Source organism: Dermacentor albipictus, chromosome 9, assembly GCF_038994185.2.
Source record: "Dermacentor albipictus isolate Rhodes 1998 colony chromosome 9, USDA_Dalb.pri_finalv2, whole genome shotgun sequence".
NCBI classification, from domain to species: Eukaryota; Metazoa; Arthropoda; class Arachnida; order Ixodida; family Ixodidae; genus Dermacentor; species Dermacentor albipictus.
The window spans coordinates 4,835,286-4,858,384 of NC_091829.1; the positions used below are offsets into that span (position 1 = coordinate 4,835,286).

At 45.9% G+C, this 23,099-nt stretch overlaps 1 protein-coding gene and 1 long non-coding RNA gene across 4 annotated transcripts in view; one reads left to right on the forward strand and one right to left on the reverse strand.

The window, feature by feature from the left end:
• Nucleotides 1-23,099, reverse strand: part of LOC135906131 (glycogen debranching enzyme) — a 130,535-nt gene that overhangs the window by 22,076 nt on the left and 85,360 nt on the right. For all 3 annotated transcript variants that reach the window (XM_070525879.1, XM_070525878.1, XM_070525880.1), the window contains 2 exons: nt 21,291-21,508; nt 19,720-19,817 (listed from right to left, as the gene is read on the reverse strand). In XM_070525879.1, the coding sequence (XP_070381980.1) occupies nt 19,720-19,817; nt 21,291-21,508 (316 nt within the window). The remainder of the gene's footprint in view (nt 1-19,719; nt 19,818-21,290; nt 21,509-23,099) is intronic.
• On the forward strand, nt 1,262-12,660 carry LOC135906105 (uncharacterized). Its single transcript, XR_010565633.2, has 3 exons — nt 1,262-1,392; nt 8,001-8,250; nt 12,582-12,660. It is a non-coding gene; the product is annotated as an uncharacterized lncRNA (long non-coding RNA).

Below are 23,099 nucleotides of genomic sequence, written 5' to 3' on the forward strand. Positions count from 1 at the left end.
TGCTACCGGCAATAAAGAACACTGGCAGAGGGACGTCCTCTCTGTAGTAGTAATAAATAGGCTGGCCTCGTTGCCCGGGATAGTCAGGTAACGTGGTCACTCACGGGTTGCGGCAGGTACTCCAGTCCGGCATGTTAGGGGCCCGGCCTCAGAGAGAGAGGGTCTCCCTCAGTCGCGCTGTTTTGTACCTTTTTACCTGGGCGAGGGGAACGTCCTCCTCGCCCGTCAGCTACCTGTCCGCGAGTCGGGGAGGAAGGGCAAGCGCGCGTCGCGAGAGCGAGGGAGAATCGAAAGAGGGCATAGTGTGCCTCTCCGCCGTCTATGCCGGCTCTCGACGCGACGGCGTGGGGGAAGATGGGCGCGTGTGCTCCCAACACCTCGTAAGGCAGAGGCTACAAGCGCTTAGTAAAGTGAAGTGAACAGTGTATACAGTCATTGAAATCAACAATACAACACACAGAACAGCATACGTTTCAATAAAGAACAAGCTCAAAACAAGCATATCTGAACCATCAATAAAGCACTGCGTAACCCCTCAGCAGTTTTAGTGGTGGTATTGCAACAGCTTCGCTGCAAATCTGCTTTCACAGGGCTGGGATGGCAAGTCATTTTTTTATGTATTAGTTCACAGCTGACATGAAATCATTAACTTATGCATACAGGTTTAGCGAAAATCCTATTCCACAGCGGCCGCATTTTGATGGGGGCAAAATGTGAAAGCACTCGTGTACTTAGATTTAGGTGCACATTAAAGAACCACTGATGGTCCAAATTTCTGGAGTCTCCCACTATGACTAGCCTCATAATCAGATCGTAGTTTAGGCATGTAAAACCAATAATTTAATCTAATTTCAAAATACTATTGACAAATTAAACATTTCAGAGCACTGTATATCATAATAAATTTGTCCACTTTAAATTTCCCAATCAATCCAGTTTGCAAAATTGTGCTATTGTTTTTTATTGCTAATTTTCAGAATTCTCAACTTTGCACATCAGTTTCTTTTTTCCTATGTTCAGGAACTTTAATTTAAAAAACTGAATAAACAATCTGACAGCTGCAATAGGTAGATTTAATTTTTTTATTTTAAAGGTGAGAAACCTTATCAAGTATGGTGCAGTGTATGCCAAGCAACGCAATTCTCTCTGTTTCCATGTATTTAGATCGTAGGAGTTCCTAAGGCAAACCTTCTTTTTAAAGCAAATACTTAAATTCCACTTTTATCCTTTCCACAGACAAGTGAGGCAATGGGCCTGCTTCTCGACGGGATATGCAGCCGCGGACGAGAGAGAGCAACGAGAGCAATGCAGTGGAGGACATGCAAACGAACCAGGAGCAGAAAAAGAAACAGTGCACCTGCCGTGGTGGCATAACGCTGGACAAGTTATGTGGTATAAGGCGCTCAGCGGAAGCGTGGCAGAATCTGCAGATGTACAGGGGTTGGCTGGGCTTCTTCGTTGCCTAGGTTATTTATGATCACGGCCTCTGAGATAGGGCAGTGTGCAGCTGCATGTGCCACCCTATCTCAGAGGCCATGCTCTGCTCCAACCCTTTGTCAGTGGCATGTGCTCTGTGTCCAACTCGAGACCAGATATATGTGTGTTGTTGCTCTTCAGCTTTTTTACATTTATGTGAGGAAAGTAAATACTTTGCTTTAGGAGTGTGCGAATAGTGGATTTTGAATCAAATATTGTAATTAATCAAGAAGAAAAAGACGAATATTGAATCGAATATCAAATATCAGAATATTTAACACAGTCTTATGCTTCCATATTTTATGCAAAAAACTGCACATGCTTAGGAGGTTAATCACGCTACTTAACAGATACTTCCTAGCTATAACTTAGGCATTGGTGTAACACCCACTCTCCCCTTCTCCCCTCTCCCATAGTTGAGGAAGTTCCAGGTGGTGGGCTAAGAAAGAGTGACATGGATGAAAGGGAAAGGTTAAAGGTTGAGAACTAGTGGCAGTCTGAAGGGAAGTGGGGGAGGTCAGGGGTTTTCCTCTCTCCCATGCACACGCACAAAACACCTTCGCCGTCACACCAAGAACAAATAGACAAAATATGCATCCGATTATGGAAAAAGCAACTACATTTGTGCTTGCTGGAAGAAAGAATTTCGCTGGCCACACTGGCAAAAGCTGACACCTGAACATTGGCCAGAAAGGGGGATGGTGCAAGAAAGAGGCATGAGAATTGGAGAAAGCACAGAGTGGGGAGCAAAAAAAGGATTGAGGGCCTATTTGCAATTGTTACAGTATTTAAAATAGTGAATATTAAGGCAGTTTACTAAGACATTTCATCTCCCACGCACGGGACACAACAGTTAATAGGGCATGAATAGGGCAAGCAGACAATTAGGAGAGCCGATTTCAAGAGGTGCAAGCTGACACACTATTGTATCTAGTAAGATACAATAGTAAACCACAGCCCCCTGAAGTTTATTATAGCGAGACTTGACTGTAGTACAAAATGCGAGGCTCTGCTGGAGACTGCAAGGTGCCACGGTATATCTGCTCATTTGAGCTGTGTTGCAGTGGTAATTTCAGAGAATTTTGTGCATGGAAGCAATACGCCCTGCCAAATTGGTGCACTGCGTACAAGCACTTGAATACGCAGTTCCACTGCACTGCCGCTATCAAGTGTGTACCGCTGAAGTGAGGCAATGTCAAGCTGGAACAGCAGATGTTTGCAATAGGTGTCTATCTTAAGCGAGCTCACCAACTCAGAATTATGGCCCCTAAACGATGAAGTAAATAATCAAACTAATATAATAATAAGTTGCTACGGCTTTAGTACAGTGACTGAGCTTAACCGGTTCTGGTACGTGTTGACCGCTGTGACTGCGGGCCACATATACATGCTTATGCCGCAAAAGCACATTTCCAGACATTGCCATCGGTAAATGTCATGACTGAGTCTATATAGGGTATAGCGCTCAGTGATTTGGGTTATAGAGAAAGAAAGATGCAGCAGCTACAATTGCATTTGTTTCAATTCATTTGTTTAAAGTAACATATGTGACAGCTGGTTGTTTAAACACCACTTTTTATGTACAGTCCTCTAACTACTTGCTGCAACTGACTGTCTGTACCACATCAGTCGGTTGATTTTGTTTCTGTTGTCTGCAGCGACGCATTCTGAGACAGTTTTAACTGTTTTATGAACATTCAATTAATTACGTATATGGCTTCACCATTGGAAATCCCTTTACATCCTGTAAATTCCTGTACATGATAGTTTCCTAACAAGAAAAAAAGAGAAAAAGAATACTAATACACCATTCGCAGTTTTAGAGACCCGACTGCATCTTTACATGGTTAAGTGAATTAAGAACAAGGTAAACTCTTGACCTGGTGATACACAGGCTACTCTCAGTAAACGCAGGTGCCTTTTCCCGTAGCTGAAGACTAAAATAACATCAGAAATTAATCCTGAATACACACACACACACAAAAAAAAAATACAAGCAAGACCAGCTGTCCAACCCAGTGACAACGTAACTTTATGCAGACAGCTGCGACGTGTGCACTACCCAGCCAATTTAATCGCTGGCCACCAAGTCGAAACATGATGTGTCACTGCAGCGCGTCAGTCCCACAACTCTCATGACAATTCACCACGCAACAATAATGATGGTGATGATGCTTGGGAACCGCGCGCTGCTTAGCATAGTCTGCCGCAGTTGCTGGGTTCGGCCCCCCTTCAGTACGGTTTATTGGACAAAGAGTGCCAACTTTCCATAATATGTATTACAGGCAGTAGCACACAATGTCCTACATGCATGTCAAGCACTTTTTGAGTGCAAGAACTGTGCCCATAACTCAAAACAAAACACAAAACGAGCGAGACCCATGTTATGCTACAGGGCAGCATCTTTTCAGTACTACCCAGCCAACTTTGATGACTACCACCAGGCAGCACCACAGTGCATTCAAAATTCCAGCCCAACAGCCCCATGGTGTGGCTATGATAAATATTCACTTCTGGCCAACGTGATAACGAGCCGCAAACCATTACAGATAGCTGTTGCTATATGTTTCCACATGTGGTTTATCAGTAATCCGTTGCGAAATCATGTGTATGGGTTAGACTAACGTAACTTTCAAGAAATCTAATATGGTAGATCTTCAATTTGTGAATTGAATTAAGGTGAAACCCCGATTACACGACTTTCTCGGGACCGCAAGAAAGCATCGCAAAATGCGGCCATCGTAAAATCCCGAGCATAAATTATGCCTATAAATATACTACTTATATCGTGCAACACATTTGCGAGAAACTTCAATGTAAACTATTAGCATAGTACTCTGAAGGGCTTGGAAACCCAAATTACCAAAAAAGTAAATGCGATAAGAATTAATGCTGCAGTACAGGTACCAATCATGCGTTATTCAAACGAACCTTTAACGCACTCCATTGCCCGGTGCTGTGATTCCCGCCAGCCAGAGCGAACCTTAAAAAACTTCAGTAAGTCTCTTTTGGATTTTGTTTGATCCGTGAACCAAGAGTTTTCGCTCGAGTTGGGCAACGACCAAAAGGAGGTCCTCTGCAGCATCACATGAACAGATGAAGTTCTGGATGCAGTCTATGTGCTGTGGCACCTCGACGAACGTGGTAGGCACAGGCACGACGTGTGGCGTCGTCGTTGTCCTCGTCCGATGTTGCAGCGGTGTCGGCACTAGGCAAAGCCTCCTCAATGGTGTCATCCAGCAACCCCTCACCGCAGATCGCAATGTTGTCGTTGGCCTCCACGTACTCGGCGAAGGTCATGGTGAGGTTCAAACCGTCGAAATCGTCGTTGGCGAAGCCTGCATCGGCCTCGAGCGGCACCGAGGCTGTTGCGTCCCCAGCAGAGGAGGCAGTCTCTTGCTTAAAGCCACAGTGCTTGAACGAATTAGCAATTGTGCTTTGCGACACTGCATTCCACGAACTGGCAATAAAATGCATGGCATTGATCACACTGATCTTCTTTTCTGACTCACTGCGCTCCATGGCCACCAGCCAACACTGCACTAACCGCTTCAGGTACCCTTGCTTGATGCACTTAATGATGCTGGCATCCAGCGGCTGCAGCCAGCTTGTGCAGTTGGATGGAAAAAAATCAACCTTTATGTTCCTCAGGCTGGACGTATCGGGTGGGTGGCACGGCGCGTTGTCCACGAAAAGCAATATTTTCCTCGCCTTAGCACCCATTTTGTTATCCAGCTACTGCAAAAAATTGCTGAAGAGCGAAGACGTCGTGACTCATGACTGACTCTCTTCGTCATGACTCATGGTCATGACGAAGACGTCATGACCGTCGAGATGACTCATCTATGTTACGTATTTTGTTCCTTTTACCACCTGTGCTCTGCTGTATCAAGTTTTTATCACATGTTCACTTTTCTTCAATTTGTCCCCCCCTGCAATAATGCCCTTGTGGCGCTGCAGGTACTTGTATAAATAAATAAATAAAATAAAAAATCCACGCCTTTTTGTTGAAGCTGTAGCTGCACGGCAGCGTCTTCAAGTTCTTAAAGCACTTTGGCTTTGGAAACTTTCCAACAACAAGCACGGGCAGCCTCTCAGAACCGTCCTCGTTAGCACAGAATAGTGCCGTCACACGCTCTTTACTACGCTTACCACCATGACAGCTGTCACCCTTAAACGCAAGGGTTTACTCGGGCTGCATATGGTAAAACATACCGCTCTCATCGGTGTTGAAAACGTAGCAGGGCTTCTATGCAGCAATCACCTCCGACAGCGACTCCATCCACTCGTTCATCGTCGAAACGTCCAAGGAAGTGCTTTCTCCGCAAGAGTGGCTGTACACAATCCTGTTTCATTTTCTAAAGCAATCCAGCCGCCTGTTTGATGTCTGAAAGTCGTTGATGCCAAGACACAATGCCACAAAGTCCGCCTTTTCTTTTAGAATGGTGCCGTCAACATTGATTGCAGAGCTTCGTGCTTGATGCAGCCACTTCACGAGAACTTTTTCTAACTTCTCATGCTGTCCTTCTCTTTCCACTTTCCGCATGAGCCCGAACTTGTTGGCATTCTGCAATATCAATGTTTTGTTTGCCAGGATCGTCTTAAGCGAAGTTTCGGGTATCTTAAGGTCCCAGGCAATGCTGGCTTTCGTGGCTCTGTGCCATTTTTCCGCTTCTTCGATAATATTCAGCTTATCGCCGAGCGACAGAACTGACCGCTTTCGGGACATCGTGCGTCGCGTTGCTCCACATAACTCAACACCTCCGCTGAATGCTGGTCGCTAGGATTACGACGAAGAACATGTGTGATAAACCTAGGCCTCTCCGCACTACCTTGTCGGCAGTCTGCTACTGGGAAACTGGAGAGGCAACGCCGCCGAGTAGAGAGGGAGAAAGTGATTGGGGAGAAGAAAAGCTGCTATTTCAGCACAGCGGGCATCACAGGCGGCTGCTGGTAGAGGGGAGAGAAATGCTTCCCCAACGCGACAAGAGGCGACACTGCCAAGAAGAGAGAGAGATAGTGATTGTGGAGAAGAAAAGGTAGTATTTCAGCACAGCAAGCGTTGTGGGCGACTGCTGGTGGGGGAGAGAGAAACAGATGATGAGACGAGGCAGGGAAGAAAGCTGTGCCGGAGCGAACCAGTCGAGCAGTGTCAAGCGCTCCGCATGCGGAGAGATGGAGCGAGGTAAGAGACCCACGGCACATATTTTTCGTCCGCCGTTCCATCCCACACTTCACGAGGGTCGTCGTATAACGCGGCTCAGGCGTAAAATTGTGTCGGATAACCAGGGTTTTTAATGCATTGCTTCTATGGGGACTTCACCAGGACTGCGCTAATCCACTGTAAAGCCGGGTCATCGCAAAACCAGGGGACGTATAACCGGGGTTCCACTGTAAGTGAACGTTCCTTATTCAGTTCTAAATCGAATATTAGAGTATAGGCACACCCCTACTTTGACCTGTTGCATTTTATTTCTGTGTTATCTTGTCTGCTTAATGCAAAGATTGTTTGTAAAGGCCGGTACTCAAGTGTTTACCTTTCAACATTCGCAAATTTAAAAGGATTAATGCATCCCGGTTGCATATTTTAGTTACCAAATAGCACTACTGCTTGGTCTATGTGTTCTGCAAATGTGGAAGTTTTGAAAATCTTTGTTTTGGTTACGCTACAGTAGAGCTCATGGCGTAGATATCCACAATTCTAACAATTTCCATTAGGAGCAGTCTGTGTTGGATATAATTTCTCTAAAATCATGTACTTGACTGAACTGAATTCTTCAATGCACTATAACCAAGAGTATTCAGTGTAAGGGACTTATTGCACATTATTTTACTTCATATTTTTATTGTAACTCTAAATGTTGTATTGTGGGTTTGAGAGCTTTTCTAAGCAATTGATTAGATGGCTTTTTCCTCTCAAACATCCAGTATCTTTCAACACCTGAAATAAAGTTTCAGTTGGGTGACTGACTGATAACAGAAGCACTGTAAAAAATGTAATGTTGGTTCCTTGTGCTCATTGAAGGATTAGGACTTTGACAGTGACTCCAACCAAATAAGGAAAATTATTAGCCCAACATTTCGGAGCCCATTTGGCTCCTTCTTCAAGGGTTATTCTTCGGAGGTGGCGGCGTGCAGCTTGCAGATTTTAAAAAGTCCATAAAGAAAAGGGGGGGGGGAAGGGGGAAGAGGGGACAGAAGGTGGGGAGACACTTGCACATAAAACCTTTCCTTGACAGACGAGATAGGTGGAAAGGTGATAGGGTGGGGCTGGTGGCAGTGGTGCTGGTGGTGGGACGACCGATGCGGGGTTGCTTGACCTGTGGGAATGCGGTTGATGGGAGTGGCAGAGAGGGAAGCGTAGATGTTTCGGGGTTGGTGACCTAGAGCAGGGAATTATCTCGCTGCGTGTCTTTTCTTCTTATTTTCGTTGTGTCGCTGCGTTGTGTACTGCAGCGCAAATTGCGCTGCAGTATGTATAAATAAAAAGGATATACCCAGAGGGGAGGTTGTCCTTCATGCAGGTTATATTATCCATTGGAAAATACCGGACCTAATGAAGACACCGAGCTGAAAGGTTTCCGTTGGATGCGCAGTCAATCGTCAAGTCCGTCACCGGATCAACCACCAGTTCTGGATACGACTGCATTGCTCGGCTGGCAACATGGCACCTTATCTACGGCATGCACAGTACTAAAGCACACCCATTTCGACAGCACTTCGGGCCACGACACCGCAGCTGTGATGCCACGCTCACTTTTCATGCTTGTGCAGGTGAGCCTAAATGGTGCTTTTTCTTTTCGTAACAACGATGTGTTCTTATTAGCGGTGTCATGGCCACCCGATTCAATGAAGTGTTTTTGTGATTGTGTCTTGCATCTATGGCGCCTTTTGCTGCTTGGGGGCGACGTAGAGGCAAACCCGGGTCCCATGACTAAACCACAAGAAGAAAAACTTGATTTTGTATTCAACACTGTTCAGAGACTAGATTCTAATAGTATAGGTATTTTAGAATCTGTTAATAAGGTACTACAAATCCATATTGGCATAAAAAGTGACCTAGACCAACTAAGTCGACGTGTTTCTGAACTTGAAAGTAAAATTCTGTCCAATTTTTCTGAGAAAGTAGCACTTAACTGCGAAGAACGCTTTTCTAAAATGCAGAATCAACTCGATGATTTCGAGCGAAAGATAACTTCAGGGCTTTTGTCAGGGGAGGCTAATGCGCACTCCCTTCCAACTCACGAATTGAGCATCTCCAAAATAGAAGATAAGGTCGACGATTTAGAAAACCGCTCCCGCAGGTGCAATTTACTATTTTACGGGCTTTCTGACTCTGAACAGAACGAACGATGGGAAACTTCTGAGCGCCTGGTTCAAGAATTTTGCGACAATCATCTTGGTATGAAAGTGTCCTCAATAGCAAGAGCGCACAGATTAGGTCGTTTCTCTAACGATAAAAAGCGACTGATTATTGCAAAATTTTCCAATGACAAAGAAATTGATGCACTACTTGGCTATGGTTACAAACTAAAAGATAAACCTTTTAGCATTTCCCGTGACTACTCTGAAACAGTGCGAAATAAACGCCGCAACCTTCTGCTATTTTCCAAAACAATACGAAAGGAAGGCGATCGTGTGCGACTCGTGTTCAACAAGTTGTTTATTAATAATGACGTTTATATCTGGGATAGCGATCAGAAATGCGCAAAGGGACTGTCTGAAAGAGCTACAGAATGACGAGTGTCATGTGATCACACTAACCATCAATCCACTGGACCGATATTGAGGAAGAATGACGCCCAAGACCGCATTCCATTTCTTTACACAAACATAAGAAGTGTCATTTCTAAAACAGTACAGCTATCATCCATCATTGACTCATGTTCAGCATCGATAGTGATACTAACTGAAACATGGCTTACCGATACTGTCCCCGATACCTGCATTCTGGAAAGCTGGACTTCATTTAACTACTTTCGATGTGACAGGACAAATCGAATAGGTGGTGGCGTTTTGGTGGCAGTGCAAAAAAATCTTTTCGCCACACGTATTCACCTTGACACTTTTTTAGAGTGTGTGTGGGTTTCCATAAAACATAAAGCAGGCCTAATAATCATTGGTGCTTTTTATCGACCTCCTGACATGGGCAATACGTTTTCTCGTGAATTCCAACGGCTCCTTGAAATCATTGCTGTTCGTTTTTCTAAATCTCTAGTACTAATTTTCGGTGATTTTAATTTCCCCGAAGTTGATTGGGCTAACCTTTCAACAGCAACCTACCTATCTGAGGCCCACACTTTCCTGCAGTCATGTCTCGACTTTTCTTTAACACAGCTTATCACCCGTCCTACGCGATCTTCGGCTACATCCGCTAATATTTTAGATCTAGTATTAACCACTGATCCTGACGTGTGCTTCGACTTAACTCATCAAGATGGGCTATCTGACCATGATATCATAACAGGCAGTCTTGCAGTTTCCCTTCCAAGACGTCCGTGCTCTGATAAGTACATCCGATGTTACAATCGAGCGGATTTTGACAGCATTAACTCCGCGCTATCTGACTTCTCTTTACATTTCCTCAATAGATGCCAATTTCAAACCATCGAACATAACTGGGCTGAACTTAAAACCACTCTTACTGAACTAATTAATCGATTCGTCCCTCTAACAAAAATAGCCTGCACCCCGACAGCCCTGTGGTTTACCGTAAAGCTTCGGCGCCTCAATAATAAGAAAAAGCGTTTATATCGTAAAGCCGATAAAGCCCGCGACTCAGATTCCTGGCACCGTTATAAGACCTGCGATAAGCAATATCAGTCACTGCTAAAATCATCTAAACGACATTTCTTTGCCCATGACCTATATTCTATGCTCACTAACAATCCTCAACGTTTTTGGCGCGTAATAAACCCGAAGAGCTATCCCGATTTAACACTAGCCGATGAGCACGGTGATATGGTCCACCACTCGGAATGTGCTGATTTATTGAATAGTGCATTTTCATCTGTATTCACACAGGAAGACACCATATCTTCACCAACCCTTGACAATGTCATTAACATATCAATGCCAGAAATAATTATTAGCGAAGCAGGTATTTCTTCTTTACTAAATAAACTTAAAGTTTCTTCCGCCTCTGATCACACTGGCATTAATAATAAAGTATTAAAGCATTTATCACCTAGTTTATCACCTATATTATGTGCACTCTTCTCGCAGTCTTTATCAACTAACACTATTCCGCACGATTGGAAGGTGGCAAAAGTCATACCCATTTTCAAGTCCGGAGACCGAACTCACCCATTAAATTACCGCCCCATCTCCTTAACTAGTACTATTTGTAAATTACTTGAACACATCTTGTATACTGAAATCATTAACTACTTAGAAGAGCACAAAATTATTGTTGATTACCAACATGGCTTTCGTCGTGGTTATTCATGCGAAACACAGTTAGCCGGCTTTTTACATGATATACATTCATACCTAGACCTAGGGTTTCAAGTTGATGCTATCTTCCTGGATTTCTCGAAAGCTTTCGATCGCGTTGCTCACCATAGACTAATACTGAAGCTAATGAACCTTAACATACACCCAACCGTTATTGGATGGATTAAGGATTTCCTCTCATCCAGAGTACAATATACGTCTGTTAACAACAGTAATTCCTCTTATACCAAAGTAACCTCCGGTGTTCCGCAGGGCAGCGTTCTTGGCCCTTTACTTTTCTTAATCTATATTAATGACCTGCCTAACTGTGTGTCTTCCCACATCAGACTTTTTGCCGATGACTGCGTAATATATCGATTAATTTCATGCGACAATGACACAGATATTCTTCAAACCGATCTTAACGCTATTAACACATGGTGTTCAACATGGTTGATGACTCTTAATACAGCTAAAACGAAGTTATTATCATTTACTAGGCGCAACCACCGTATTCCAACATCGTATGTAATATCTAACAACATAATTGAACTTACAACTTCATATAAATACCTTGGTGTTCACTTACAGTCTGATCTCACGTGGCATCATCACATCCGCCTGACGTTGGCATCAGCTAACCGCTCTTTAGGCCTCCTCAAACGCAACCTTAAGCATGCTCCAGCTAAACTACGCAGACTAGCATACATCACATTAATACGCCCCAAAATCGAGTATGCATCAGCCATCTGGGATCCTTTTCAAACATATATCGCCCAAGAAATCGAATCACTGCAAAACCGCGCGGTCCGTTTCATTTTTTCTGATTATTCACCCTATACTAGCATTTCAGCACTAAAAGCTCGCACTCAGCTTGACGACTTATCTCATCGCCGCAGAATTGCCCGCCTCTCACTGCTGCACAAACTTTATCATCATCCGCACCTTCACCGTATCTTCGAACCAGCGACAGCCTTCTTTCCACGCACAGACCATATCTTCAAGATAAAACGCATCAGTTGTCGCTCAGCTAACTATGCTAACTCCTTTGTTCCCCGAACAATTGTTGCATGGAATAACCTACCATCACACATTGCCACTCAAACCGATTTCGCATCCTTTCAGGAACTATTACGCAATAGTTACGTGTAAATATCCATCATGTACCGTTTCTTCATACGTTGTTCAGTGTATATATTGTTTTGATCATTTGTCTTACCATTCTGCGTGCACATTGTACAAGTCGATTCATGTCTTATTAATTTGTTAACATGACAACTGACGCATTTTCGAGCAACACCCCGTTTTACTTCTTTTACATTGTACCTATTTTATTCCCTTAATTTATTTTCTCAGACAGTTTTGTACTTTCTGAGTTTCACTTGCCTAATGTATTTCGTATATTGTTTTACTTGTGTATTTTGCTAAATATCGTACTTTTGTATAACTTTTGTGTTTTCTTTTGTAAAAATTTTGTATAACTTTTGTGTACTTCAGTTGTTGTTTTTTTTTCCGTAACGCGCAAAGCTCACATCTTTTTCATGTATCTGTACCCCCTATGCAATACCCCTTCGGGGGCCTTTAGGGGTATTATGAAATAAATAAAAATAAATAAATATTGGTTGCCGTATTTTTGATGTACCGTGACACAAGCAGCATCCTTTTTGCAGGTTCGTCTCTGTTTGAAGGATGTGGGTTTCTTGGGAAGCAACCGCTAAAGAAGGAGCTAAATGAGCTTTGAAACATCGGGCTAATAAATTTCCTTATATGGTTGAAATCACTCTCAATGTCCTGATCAATGTTCCCAACCAGACAGGCAATTCTGCAATATGTTCAGCTTCATTGAAGCATGTGCCAAAATCCCTGCACAGCACCCTTTTCATTCCACACCTTTTCAAAGTAACAACTGCAGTTAGATGGAGCTTGCCTGGCTGTTTTGCACCACCAAACAATTATGATAATGATAATATGTGGTGTTTTGTGGTTCAAAGGCATATAGCCAAAGAGCACCATGCTAGCATTAATCAGCTGGCAATGGAGAGAAGAATTACGATAGGCAGATGTGATGTGGTTGTAAAGAGGCCTAAATATCAGTCTGCGAAGTGTGTAAAATGTACATGCAATAAGTAGTGTTGTGCAAATATTCAAATTTTAAAATAGTAGTTTCGAACATTATGCTACTTTATATATGCTTTGAGAGCAGTTGTAATATTTTTGCTTTTCAATGTGTTGGCAAACTCACGGTCACGAGTTTGTTTACTGCCTAATAATCAGTAAGGCATGATTTTTAAAATCAAGAATAGATTAGCGTATTTGGCAAAACTGTCTCAATATTATGGTGGGAGCTTTCAAATATATTAATTGTAGTCATTTCATCAACCTTGTTTAACAATGTGCAAAAGAAATCGAGCAACGAGCTCCAGATACACCGTTATACGTTGACACCATCTTTGCCAATCTTGGCACCCTTGATTGCCAGCACTCTTTTAGATACACACCCACGCATGTACATAAGTATTCCAATAAATAAGTCATACTTGAATTAATTGTGGCCTCATTCTCACAAATTAGTTCACTTAATCAGTGCATGTATCCAATAATTATCTTGCATGCCACTTTGCAGCCAAGGCTTTTGAATGGCAACTATACAATACTGTTACGTAGGAAGACGCAGACGAAAAGCTATGTACAAGTATATTTACAAGAAAATACGCTGCGCTTGGCCAGGAGGCAACAGGCCGCTCTAGCTTCTAATCATTGTCGTCGTCTTCTTACTGCTCGGCTCTTCGTTATTGGAAATACTATCTCGTAGCACTACCCCCGGCGGCAAAAGCGCCGTCCCGAAGAGACTAAAGGCTGGAGTCTGAAGCAGTGTAGTAGGTCTTGAGCCTACTGACATGCACGACATCACTAGATGCCAGAGTAGATGACGAGGTTGAGCTCACAGGAGCAATTTCGTACGTCACAGGCGTCACCTGGCGCAGCACGCGGTAGGGCCCTCTGTATCGCGAAAGGAGCTTTTCTGAAAGTCCGACGTGACGAGAGGGCGACCATAGGAACACGAGTGCACCAGGCAAAAACTGTACGTCACGGTGGCGGGCGTTGTACTGACGCTGCTGCGTGGTTTGCGAGTCCGTCAGTCGAGCACGGGCAGGCTCGCGTGCATGGTCAGCGAAGGCGATGGCGTCGCGCGCATACTCGGTTGTTGAGGTCGCAGCAGGAGGAAGTACCGTGTCAAGGGGCAAGGTCGGTTCGCGACCGTAGAGTAGATAAAATGGAGAAAATCTGGCAGTGTCGTTGCTGGGAAGAATTATAAGCAAATCTGACGTAAGGAATGGCAACGTCCCAGTCGTGGTGGTCCTTCGAAATGTACTTGGACAGCATGTCGCTAAGAGTACGGTTTAACCGCTCTGTCAGGCCATTGGTTTGAGGATGGTATGAGGTAGTCAGCTTGTGTTGAATAGAGCAGGAACGCACAATGTCGGCGATAACTTTCGAGAGGAAGTTACGACCATGGTCAGTAAGCAGCTGTCGCGGGGCACCATGCACTAAGATAATGTCACGCAAGAGAATGTCCGCGACGTCAGTGGCGCAACTGGGAGGAGAGCCCGCGTGATAGCGTATCGGGTGGCGTAATCAATTGCGACGGCTACCCATTTGTTCCCAGAGGATGACGTGGGAAAGGGACCGAGGAGGTCTAATCCAACACGAAAGAACGGTTCCACAGGGAGGGTGATTGGCTGGAGATGACCGGAAGGTAGCACCTGAGGTGTTTTCCGACGTTGGCAGGGATCACAGGCAGCAACATAGCGTCGGACAGAGCGAACGAGACCAGGCCAATAGAAGCAGCGGCGGACGCGGTCGTACGTGCGGGATACCCCAAGATGTCTTGCAGTGGGTGCGTCATGCATCTCAAAGAGCACACTCTGTCGTAGATGTTTTGGCATGACAAGAAGAAGATCAGGGCCATCAGGGAGGAAGTTCCTTTGGTACAGAATGCCGCCCTGGAGGACATATCGGCGAACGGATGCGTCGGTAGGTGTAGAGTGCAGACGCTCGATGAGTACTCGCAGCGATAGGTCTCGGTACTGCTCATCGGGGATGTTAGCAAAGGCAGACACAGAGAAAATGCCGTTGGCACTACTACTGTCGGCGGCGTCAGGCTCGTCGACCGGGTAGCGAGACAGGCAGTCAGCGTCCTTGTGTAGTCGGCCAGATTTGTAGTAGGTGACAGAGAACGAATATTCTTGCAGGCGTAAGGCCCAGCGACCAAGTCTTTCTGTAGGCTCTTTCAATGAGTATAACCAGCAAAGCGCGTGATGGTCTGTGACAACGGAAAAGGGTCGGCCATATAAGTGTGGGCGGAACTTCGCAACCGCCCAAACTAGGGCCAGACACTCACGCTCAGTGATGGAATAGTTGCGCTCCGCGGGCGAGAGGAGCCTGCTGGCGTAAGCGATAACACGGGCGTGGCCACGCTGGCGTTGTGCCAGTACTGCGCCAATTCCGTGACCGCTGGCATCAGTACGGACTTCGGTAGGCGCAGAAGGATCGAAATGGGCCAGAACGGGAGGCATTGTGAGAAGGTCGATTAGAAGCGAGAATGCAGAGGCCTCATTATCGCCCCACTGGAAAGGGGTGTCTTTTTTCAAAAGCTCGGTTACTGGTCGTGCTATGGCCACGAAATTTTTCACAAAACGGCGGAAGTACGAGCAAAGGCTGATGAAGCTGTGCACATCCTTGACACACTTTGGAACAGGGAAGTGCGTAACAGCATGAATCTTGCCTGGGTCCGGTTGCACTCCGTTCGCATCAACGAGATGTCCAAGGACGGTAATCTGGCGACAGCCGAATTGGCACTTCGATGCGTTGAGTTGCAGACCGGCTCGCCGAAAAACGCCCAGTACTGCTGAGAGGCGCTCGAGGTACGTAGCGAATGTTGGGGAGAATACTATAACGTCGTCCAAGTAGCACAGGCACGTGGACCATTTGAAACCATGAAGAAGGGAGTCCATCATGCGTTCAAAAGTGGCAGGAGCGTTACATAGACCGAACGGCATCACTTTGAATTGATAAAGACCTTCGGGTGTTACAAAGGCAGTCTTCTCGCGGTCGAGATCGTCCACGGCAATCTGCCAATAGCCAGAGCGAAGGTCAATAGAGGAGAAATAGCGAGCACCGTGGAGGCAGTCAAGGGCGTCGTCAATCCGAGGTAGCTAGGGGATACAAGTCCTTTTTGGTAACCCTGTTAAGGTGCCGATAATATACACGCAAAAGCGCCATGAGCCATCCTTCTTTTTTTACCAGCACAACAGGTGACGCCGATGGACTATATGACGGTTCAATAATGTTCTTGGCAAGCATTTTGCAAACTTCGGTGTGAATAACTTGACGCTCAGCCGGTGATACTCGATATGGGCGGCGATGAATATGAGGGGCATCGCCGGTATTAATGCGATGTATCACAGCTGTTGTTTGGGCCAAAGGACGATCGTTAAAGTAAAAAATATCTTGGGTAGGAAATCAGAACGCGGTAGAGCGCACGAGCATTCTCGGAAGGCATGACGGGTGCAATCATTTTCTGTAAGTTGGCGATGGTACAAGTTGCCGACTGCGACAGTAGAGGAGGATCGGCTGAATTGTCGTCTACTGAAATCGATGCTACAGAGTGATCCTCGAATGAGCAAAGTTGGGCCAGAGACATCCCGCGTGGCAGCGCTTGTGTTGTCAAGCCAAAATTGACCACTAGCAGGCAGACGCAATTCGCCGTAATAGATAAAGCTGTGTGAGGTACTGTGATCCCGTGTGTAAGGAGGACGTCTTGCATAGGAGCCGCGATGTAGTGACCGTCGGGGACTGGTGGGGATGACACGAAGTCAACGTAAGTCAGTGCCGAAGGTCGCAAGCGAACGAAGTCGACAGAACTGAGGTGAGTAGGGTGTTGTTCAGCGGGATCCAGAACAGGCAGGTCGAGGCGGAGAGTACTGGCGGAGCAATCGATGAGAGCAGAATGTGTGGAGAGGAAGTCTAAGCCGAGGATGATGTCATGGGGACAGTGAGCGATGACTGTGAATAGCACGATTGTTGAGCGATCGGTGAAGAAGACGCGGGCGGTACACATACCTATTATGGGGGCTGTTCCGCCATCGGCGACACGGACAACAGGCGTCGTGGCGGGCGTGATAATTTTCTTGAGCCGGTTACGAAGGTCAGCGCTAATTACGGACAAATGCGTCCCAGTGTCAATGAGTGCAGACACAGAAACACCGTCGACTTGCACGTCAAGAAGGTTCAGATGAGTGGGCAACGTCAGTAGAGGATTTGGCGGTGTAGGGTGCAATGCAGCGTCACCTCGAGGTGCTGCATCATCTAGTTTTCCGGCTGGGAGCGGCGTCCGAAGGGAGTCGGCGAATAGGAGCGACGGGACTGGGGAGAGCGAGATTGTCATCGTTGGGGCGAAGGCGAACAAGAATAGGAGCGGTTTGGTGCAGGAGAATCAGCGGCAACGTTATCGGAGCGTGCGGCTTAGGGACGAGAAGGGCCACCTGGGGGGCGAGAGAAGGCAGTATATGTAGGCCGGGTCGGGGAACTCCAGCGACTGCGACAGTGCCAAGAAATGTGCCCGATTCAATGGCAGTGGAAACAAATGGGCTTGTTGTCAGCAGTGCGCCATTCAGATGGGTTGCGGAAACGTGGTGGGCAAAAAGATGCGGGACGGGGCGGAATCGAAGAAGCCGGGCGGGTATCAGGACGATGGGCCGAGCAGATGGTGTGAAGACCCATGTTTTCGAACTCTTGGCGGACAACTGCCTGGATCAGTGAGACCGTCACTGCAGATGTGTTGGTAGGACTGGAGTCGAAGGCAGCCGGATAGGCGGCCTCGATCTCACGCCGGACGATCCTGGTAACATCGGCAATGTTGTTGGGACGAGGAGTGTCGGCACAGGAAGATGTCACTGGGGTGTTCGGCAGACGGGCGAAATGCTGGTCAACACGTTGGCTTTTAGAGAGTTCCAGGCGGTGGCACTCTTTTATAACAGCATCCACCGTTGCTACGTTGTTGCAAACGGGCAAGTTGAAGGCGTCATCGGCAATGCCTTTGAGGATGTGGTCAACCTTGTCGGACTCAGTCATGTGGGTGTCAACTTTGCGGCACAGAGCCAAGATGTCCTGAATGTACGTGACATAGGGCTCTGTTGATGTCTGCACACGGCCGGAAAGCGCCTTCTGCCCGGCAAGTTGGTGACCGAAGGGGTTGCCGAACAAGTCTCGAAGCTGTGTCTTAAGTGAAACTCAACTGGTGAGCTCATCTTTGTGCGTGCGATACCAAACTCTAGTTGTGCCACCGAGGTAAAAGACTATGTTGGCGAGCATAATAGTAGGGTCCCACCGGTTATTGCGGCTGACGTGTTCATACAGGCTGATCCAGTCATCGACGTCTTCCCCATCTTTGCCCGAGCATACGCCAGGATCACAGGGAGCGGGGAGAGTGATGCAGATCGTCGAGGTGGCAGCAGGTGTTGGAGCTGGCGGAGTCGGGTTGTCATCGCCGGGAGCCATGAAGGAAGGCTCGACGTACCGTCCACTGCGAAGCTCCGTGACGAGGTACAGGGAACGTCCACCTCCACCAGATATGTTACGTAGGAAGACGCAGACGAAAAGCTATGTACAAGTATATTTACAAGAAAATACGCTGCGCTTGGCCAAGAGGCAACAGTCCGCGCTAGCTTCTAATCGCCGTCATCGTTTTCTTACTGCTCGGCTTTTTGTCATTGGAAATACTATCCCGTAGCAATATTCAATTCGAAAATGTTCAGCCAAAATCACTATTCACTTCGAATTCGCTTCGAACTCAAAACCGCCTATTCGCAATATCCTAGTAATAAGATTATGGCAATGGTTTATGAGGTGTACTACGAAAACAAATAATACATTGCAAAAATATTGTATAACACACTAAAACCTCATTATAATGAAGTTGAAAAGGCAGTCTAAATTACTTCTTTACATCAGTTACTTCCTTATGTTCATTATAACTGTTTATTGCAATACATGCCCAATGGGGTGCACAATAGTAAACATGGAAATAAGAAGACGGCTTTGCAGCCCGCGGAATAACTACACGGCCACACATCCGATGAGGTTTAAATAAAAGAACAAAAGAATCTTCGGCATGTGCAACACGACTTAGCACCTGATGAAACAGCCTCTACACAGCTGCCGTCTGTTCCATTGTGATGGTCCTTCGTGCCCGCTTTCCACTTGGCTCATTGCAGTCGAGCAGCGTGTGGCACCGAACACAGCGCGCAAAAGTGAATGCATTTATCTTTTGCACCACCACGTATGGCGTGGTTTGTTCAGCCAGGGACATGCAAGAGAGAAAGGTCAGTGGAGAAGTGTGATAGTAAGTTGATGCTTATGCGCACCTGTGCAGTTTTTCTCGACGACGTATTCGACGCGGGGACGCAGGAGTCTTTACCTGCCATGGTGAACGAGTGCTGAACCATGCAGAAAGCCATATAATCGGCGCACAACGGTCGGGTATTTTTTTTTTTGTTTCAAAGACGAATCTAGTTCACTACATCCATTTACAGGACAATTTCACTTAGTCAAAACGAGATTTTAAATACATGAATATTTATGGAAACTTCAAGGGGAATTTCATTTACTTCGTTATATCCCATTTCATTAAAATGAGGTTCGAGGGTACACTGAAACATGTCAGCGGCAAACCTTTGCAAGAAGCACCACTGCTTTAACAGAGGCCACAAAACAATAATTTCATATTGGACTGCCTTTAATATTCACCTGGGATCAAGGGTCTTCATTCCAAAGGGGCCAACAAGGGTCTGTTTGACAATGTTTAGAGCATCCCAGGCCTTCTCAACAGTGAAAAGCTCAGGTGCCTAGAATGATTAAGGAAGAAAGATGCACTAAAGATGCATTAAAATATACTACATTTCTTAACTACAAGCTAGGACTAGCATAAAATGATAAGACCAATTTTATCCCCGTATGATACTGAAACATGTGCTTCCTAGTTGGTGCTGCCACATCAGCCTTGATTTACATCTTAGACACCCGATGCTTATAACTCCATCAATAATGTAACTTAACAAGAAAGAGCACTACAAGTGAAATTGGGTAGCTATCAAGCCAGATAATGATTGTCATGCAAGAATTACCCTAGATAAAGCTTACACAGCAGGTCTAAATTGCACAGTATTGTACAGCACTGCACAGTGATGACACAATTCAAGGCAGAAAATTGATCCAACACTGTCTGCTGGGCGGGCTCCAGTAGTTTGTAAAATTTGCAATATGATCAACATGTCAAAGTCAAAAACTGTTTCACAAGCACAAAACCAGACTTCCTCACATAACATGGTGTAGAGAAGGCTTCTAAAGGATCTCTGTATATCTTACCTTCTAAAAAAAATACTCTGAGATTACTGGCAAATCAGTTCTGTGGAAGTCCGCAAGGTGGAGGAAAGTACATGAAAGGGAAAAATTGGCATCCACCCGCATTGTAGCATGACGCTATAAAGGAAACCCATACGGGTTTATCAGAAAGAAAGCCTTGCAGTTAAAGAAAAATTTGTCCTGGTCTGGGACTCTAACCCAGGACCATTGCTTTTCCGGGGAAGTCACTCCATTATTTCTGCTAACCTCCCAACTAACTTCCTGGTTACCTCAGATGGTAGAGATGGTACATATTCAGTATCCCAGTGCCTCAAGTTGATGATTAATTTGCCCTCACTTTGCGATCAGCTAGCCTCCTGGTTAGCTAAGATGGTAGAGCGACCACCTCAGAAGGGTGCTGGTCTCGGGTTCAAGTCCCGGAACAGGACGAATGTTTTTTCAACTGCAAGACTTTCTTTCTGAGAAACCCATATCCACTTCCTTTGTAGCTTTATGTTACAATTCAGGTGAATGCCAATTTTGCCCTTTCATTGAAATTACTTCAAATTTTGCTCATGCAATATGCGACAAACTGAGGACAGAACTCCCATTTAACATGTCTAAAGCAAGTTTACCTCAATTTTCTCTCTTTTTTGCAATAAGCCTAAGTAAATCTATGCAAATTGGATTGCATTTTTAGAACTACTTCGGCTTTCCCTTACCTTGCCTCACACAAGTTGGACCAGCAACATTCTTCCTTTTTCTTTTTCAAATTACAGCTGAACATACCTTCATGAAAGCACATGGCAATGCAGTTCTTGGCCCTATTACATTTAAAAGGCAAAGCCAAGATAATGTGCCTGCACCTCACACTCTCCTAGATAGGTCACAATGCTTTAAGACTTGACGCCCAAAGCAAAGCCTTGTCGTCCATTTAGCACAAAACAGCACCATGAATGATGACAGTAGCAACATACCACCACCATGGCAATTGGAAAGTTTGGCCTCAATTGATAGTCAGCCCACGGCCAAATGGCCCCATACGAGTCCTTGTAGATCAGACGGCGATTAATCATTTCAGGATGCAAATCGTCATGGTGCACGGGCTGGTGTGCAGGAGGCACCCAAAAACATGGCTCAAAATTTTTCTTGATCAGTGACCCCCACTGGTCAAAAGTCATCACGGTCGTCACACCTGAAAACAGAAAATGAAAATGAATCAATTTGCCGATCCCCGCATATCAATAACTACTGCCAACTACTACTTGGCAGCAGCAGCCGTGGCAAAGAGGACACACCACTAAGCAGTACTTTTTGGTTACGCAGATCGGAGCACAGTAATCGGCAAGCGTTGATTTCTACCGCCGTTGTGCTGACAAGCATATGGCTATCCTGGCACGTGGACTTCACGCCCACCATCCCCGCCAGTCGATTTCACCGTGGCCACCTGGTGACATCTCGCAATGCTACCACTGAACTGGACCGCTCCGTGGCGCCACCAGCACTACAAAAAAGGGATCTGTCTGGTCCTGTGCTTCACTTGGCAGCAGCAGCCGTGGCAACAAGGACACACCACTAAGCAGTACTTTTTGGTTACGCAGGTTAGTCTTCGCTTTTATACGGTATTTACCATTCTGTTCTTAACTTTTGTCAAGCCTGCTGCTGCCAAGGTTACTCCCACGGTTTTTTAGCAATGCCCAGTAATGCAGAACTTGCTCGCGATGTTGACGCTCTTTGGAAAGAAATCGCAGAAATGCGTGAAAGTTTGCGCAAGATGAACCAGCTGCACAAAGGATCGAGGGGAAAATGTGACGCTGTGAATGCAGAGAACAAAACACTCGCAAAAGAAAACGAAAAGCTTGCTAGAAGGGTAGCGGACCTCGAGCAGTATTCTCGTACAAACAATGTCGAGATCAGGGGTGTGCCGTCCACACAGGGCGAGAATTGTGTCACTGTTCTCCAAAAAATCGGTGACAAGATTGGCTGCCCTGTGGCACCATCTGACATAGAAATCGTTCACCGCGTCCCTGCGAAGAAAGATAAACATATTGTAAGCATTTATGCGGACTTCATCTTCATCTGTACAAAGTCATCATCAAGCATCAGCTCGTGTTCGTTTTTGCATTGGTGCCATTTTTCCTTCTTGGAATAAAGCGTCGTCTCGACCATGGTATTTCAAGTGGTGGAGGCGCTTTAAGACCCCTTCGACCTCAATCCACTTCAAGATCTCTCCTGAAGCTACGTTCGGGACGTCGCTTACGCCAAGAGGCCGCCATGTCGCAAGACCAGACCGCAGCGTCCACCATCTCGGTGTCGTCGGCACAACCCTTCTCTGTCGTCGGCATTGACCTTTTTGGGCCACTCCCACCTACTCCAGACGGCAACCGATGGATCGTCACTGCTGTTGACCATTTGACCCGGTACGCTGAAACAGCCTCAATACGCTCAGGAGCTGCCTCAGAAGTAGCGGCCTTCTTCTTGCAGGCCGTCTACTTACGTCACGGGGCGCCTCACGTTCTTTTGAGCGACCGGGGCAAGGCATTTCTTTCAAGCCCTCTTAATCAAGTTCTGCAAGCGTCCAACACCGTGCACAAGACAACGTCTAGCTACCACCCTCAAACCAACGGCCTAACAGAGCGATTTCATCGCACGCTGTGCGACATGCTATCCATGTATATTCAACCTGATCATCGTAACTGGGATGCGATTCTCCCATTTGTAACATTTGCGTACAACACGTCTGTTCAACGGACCACCGGATACTTTCCGTTTTTCTTAGTATACGG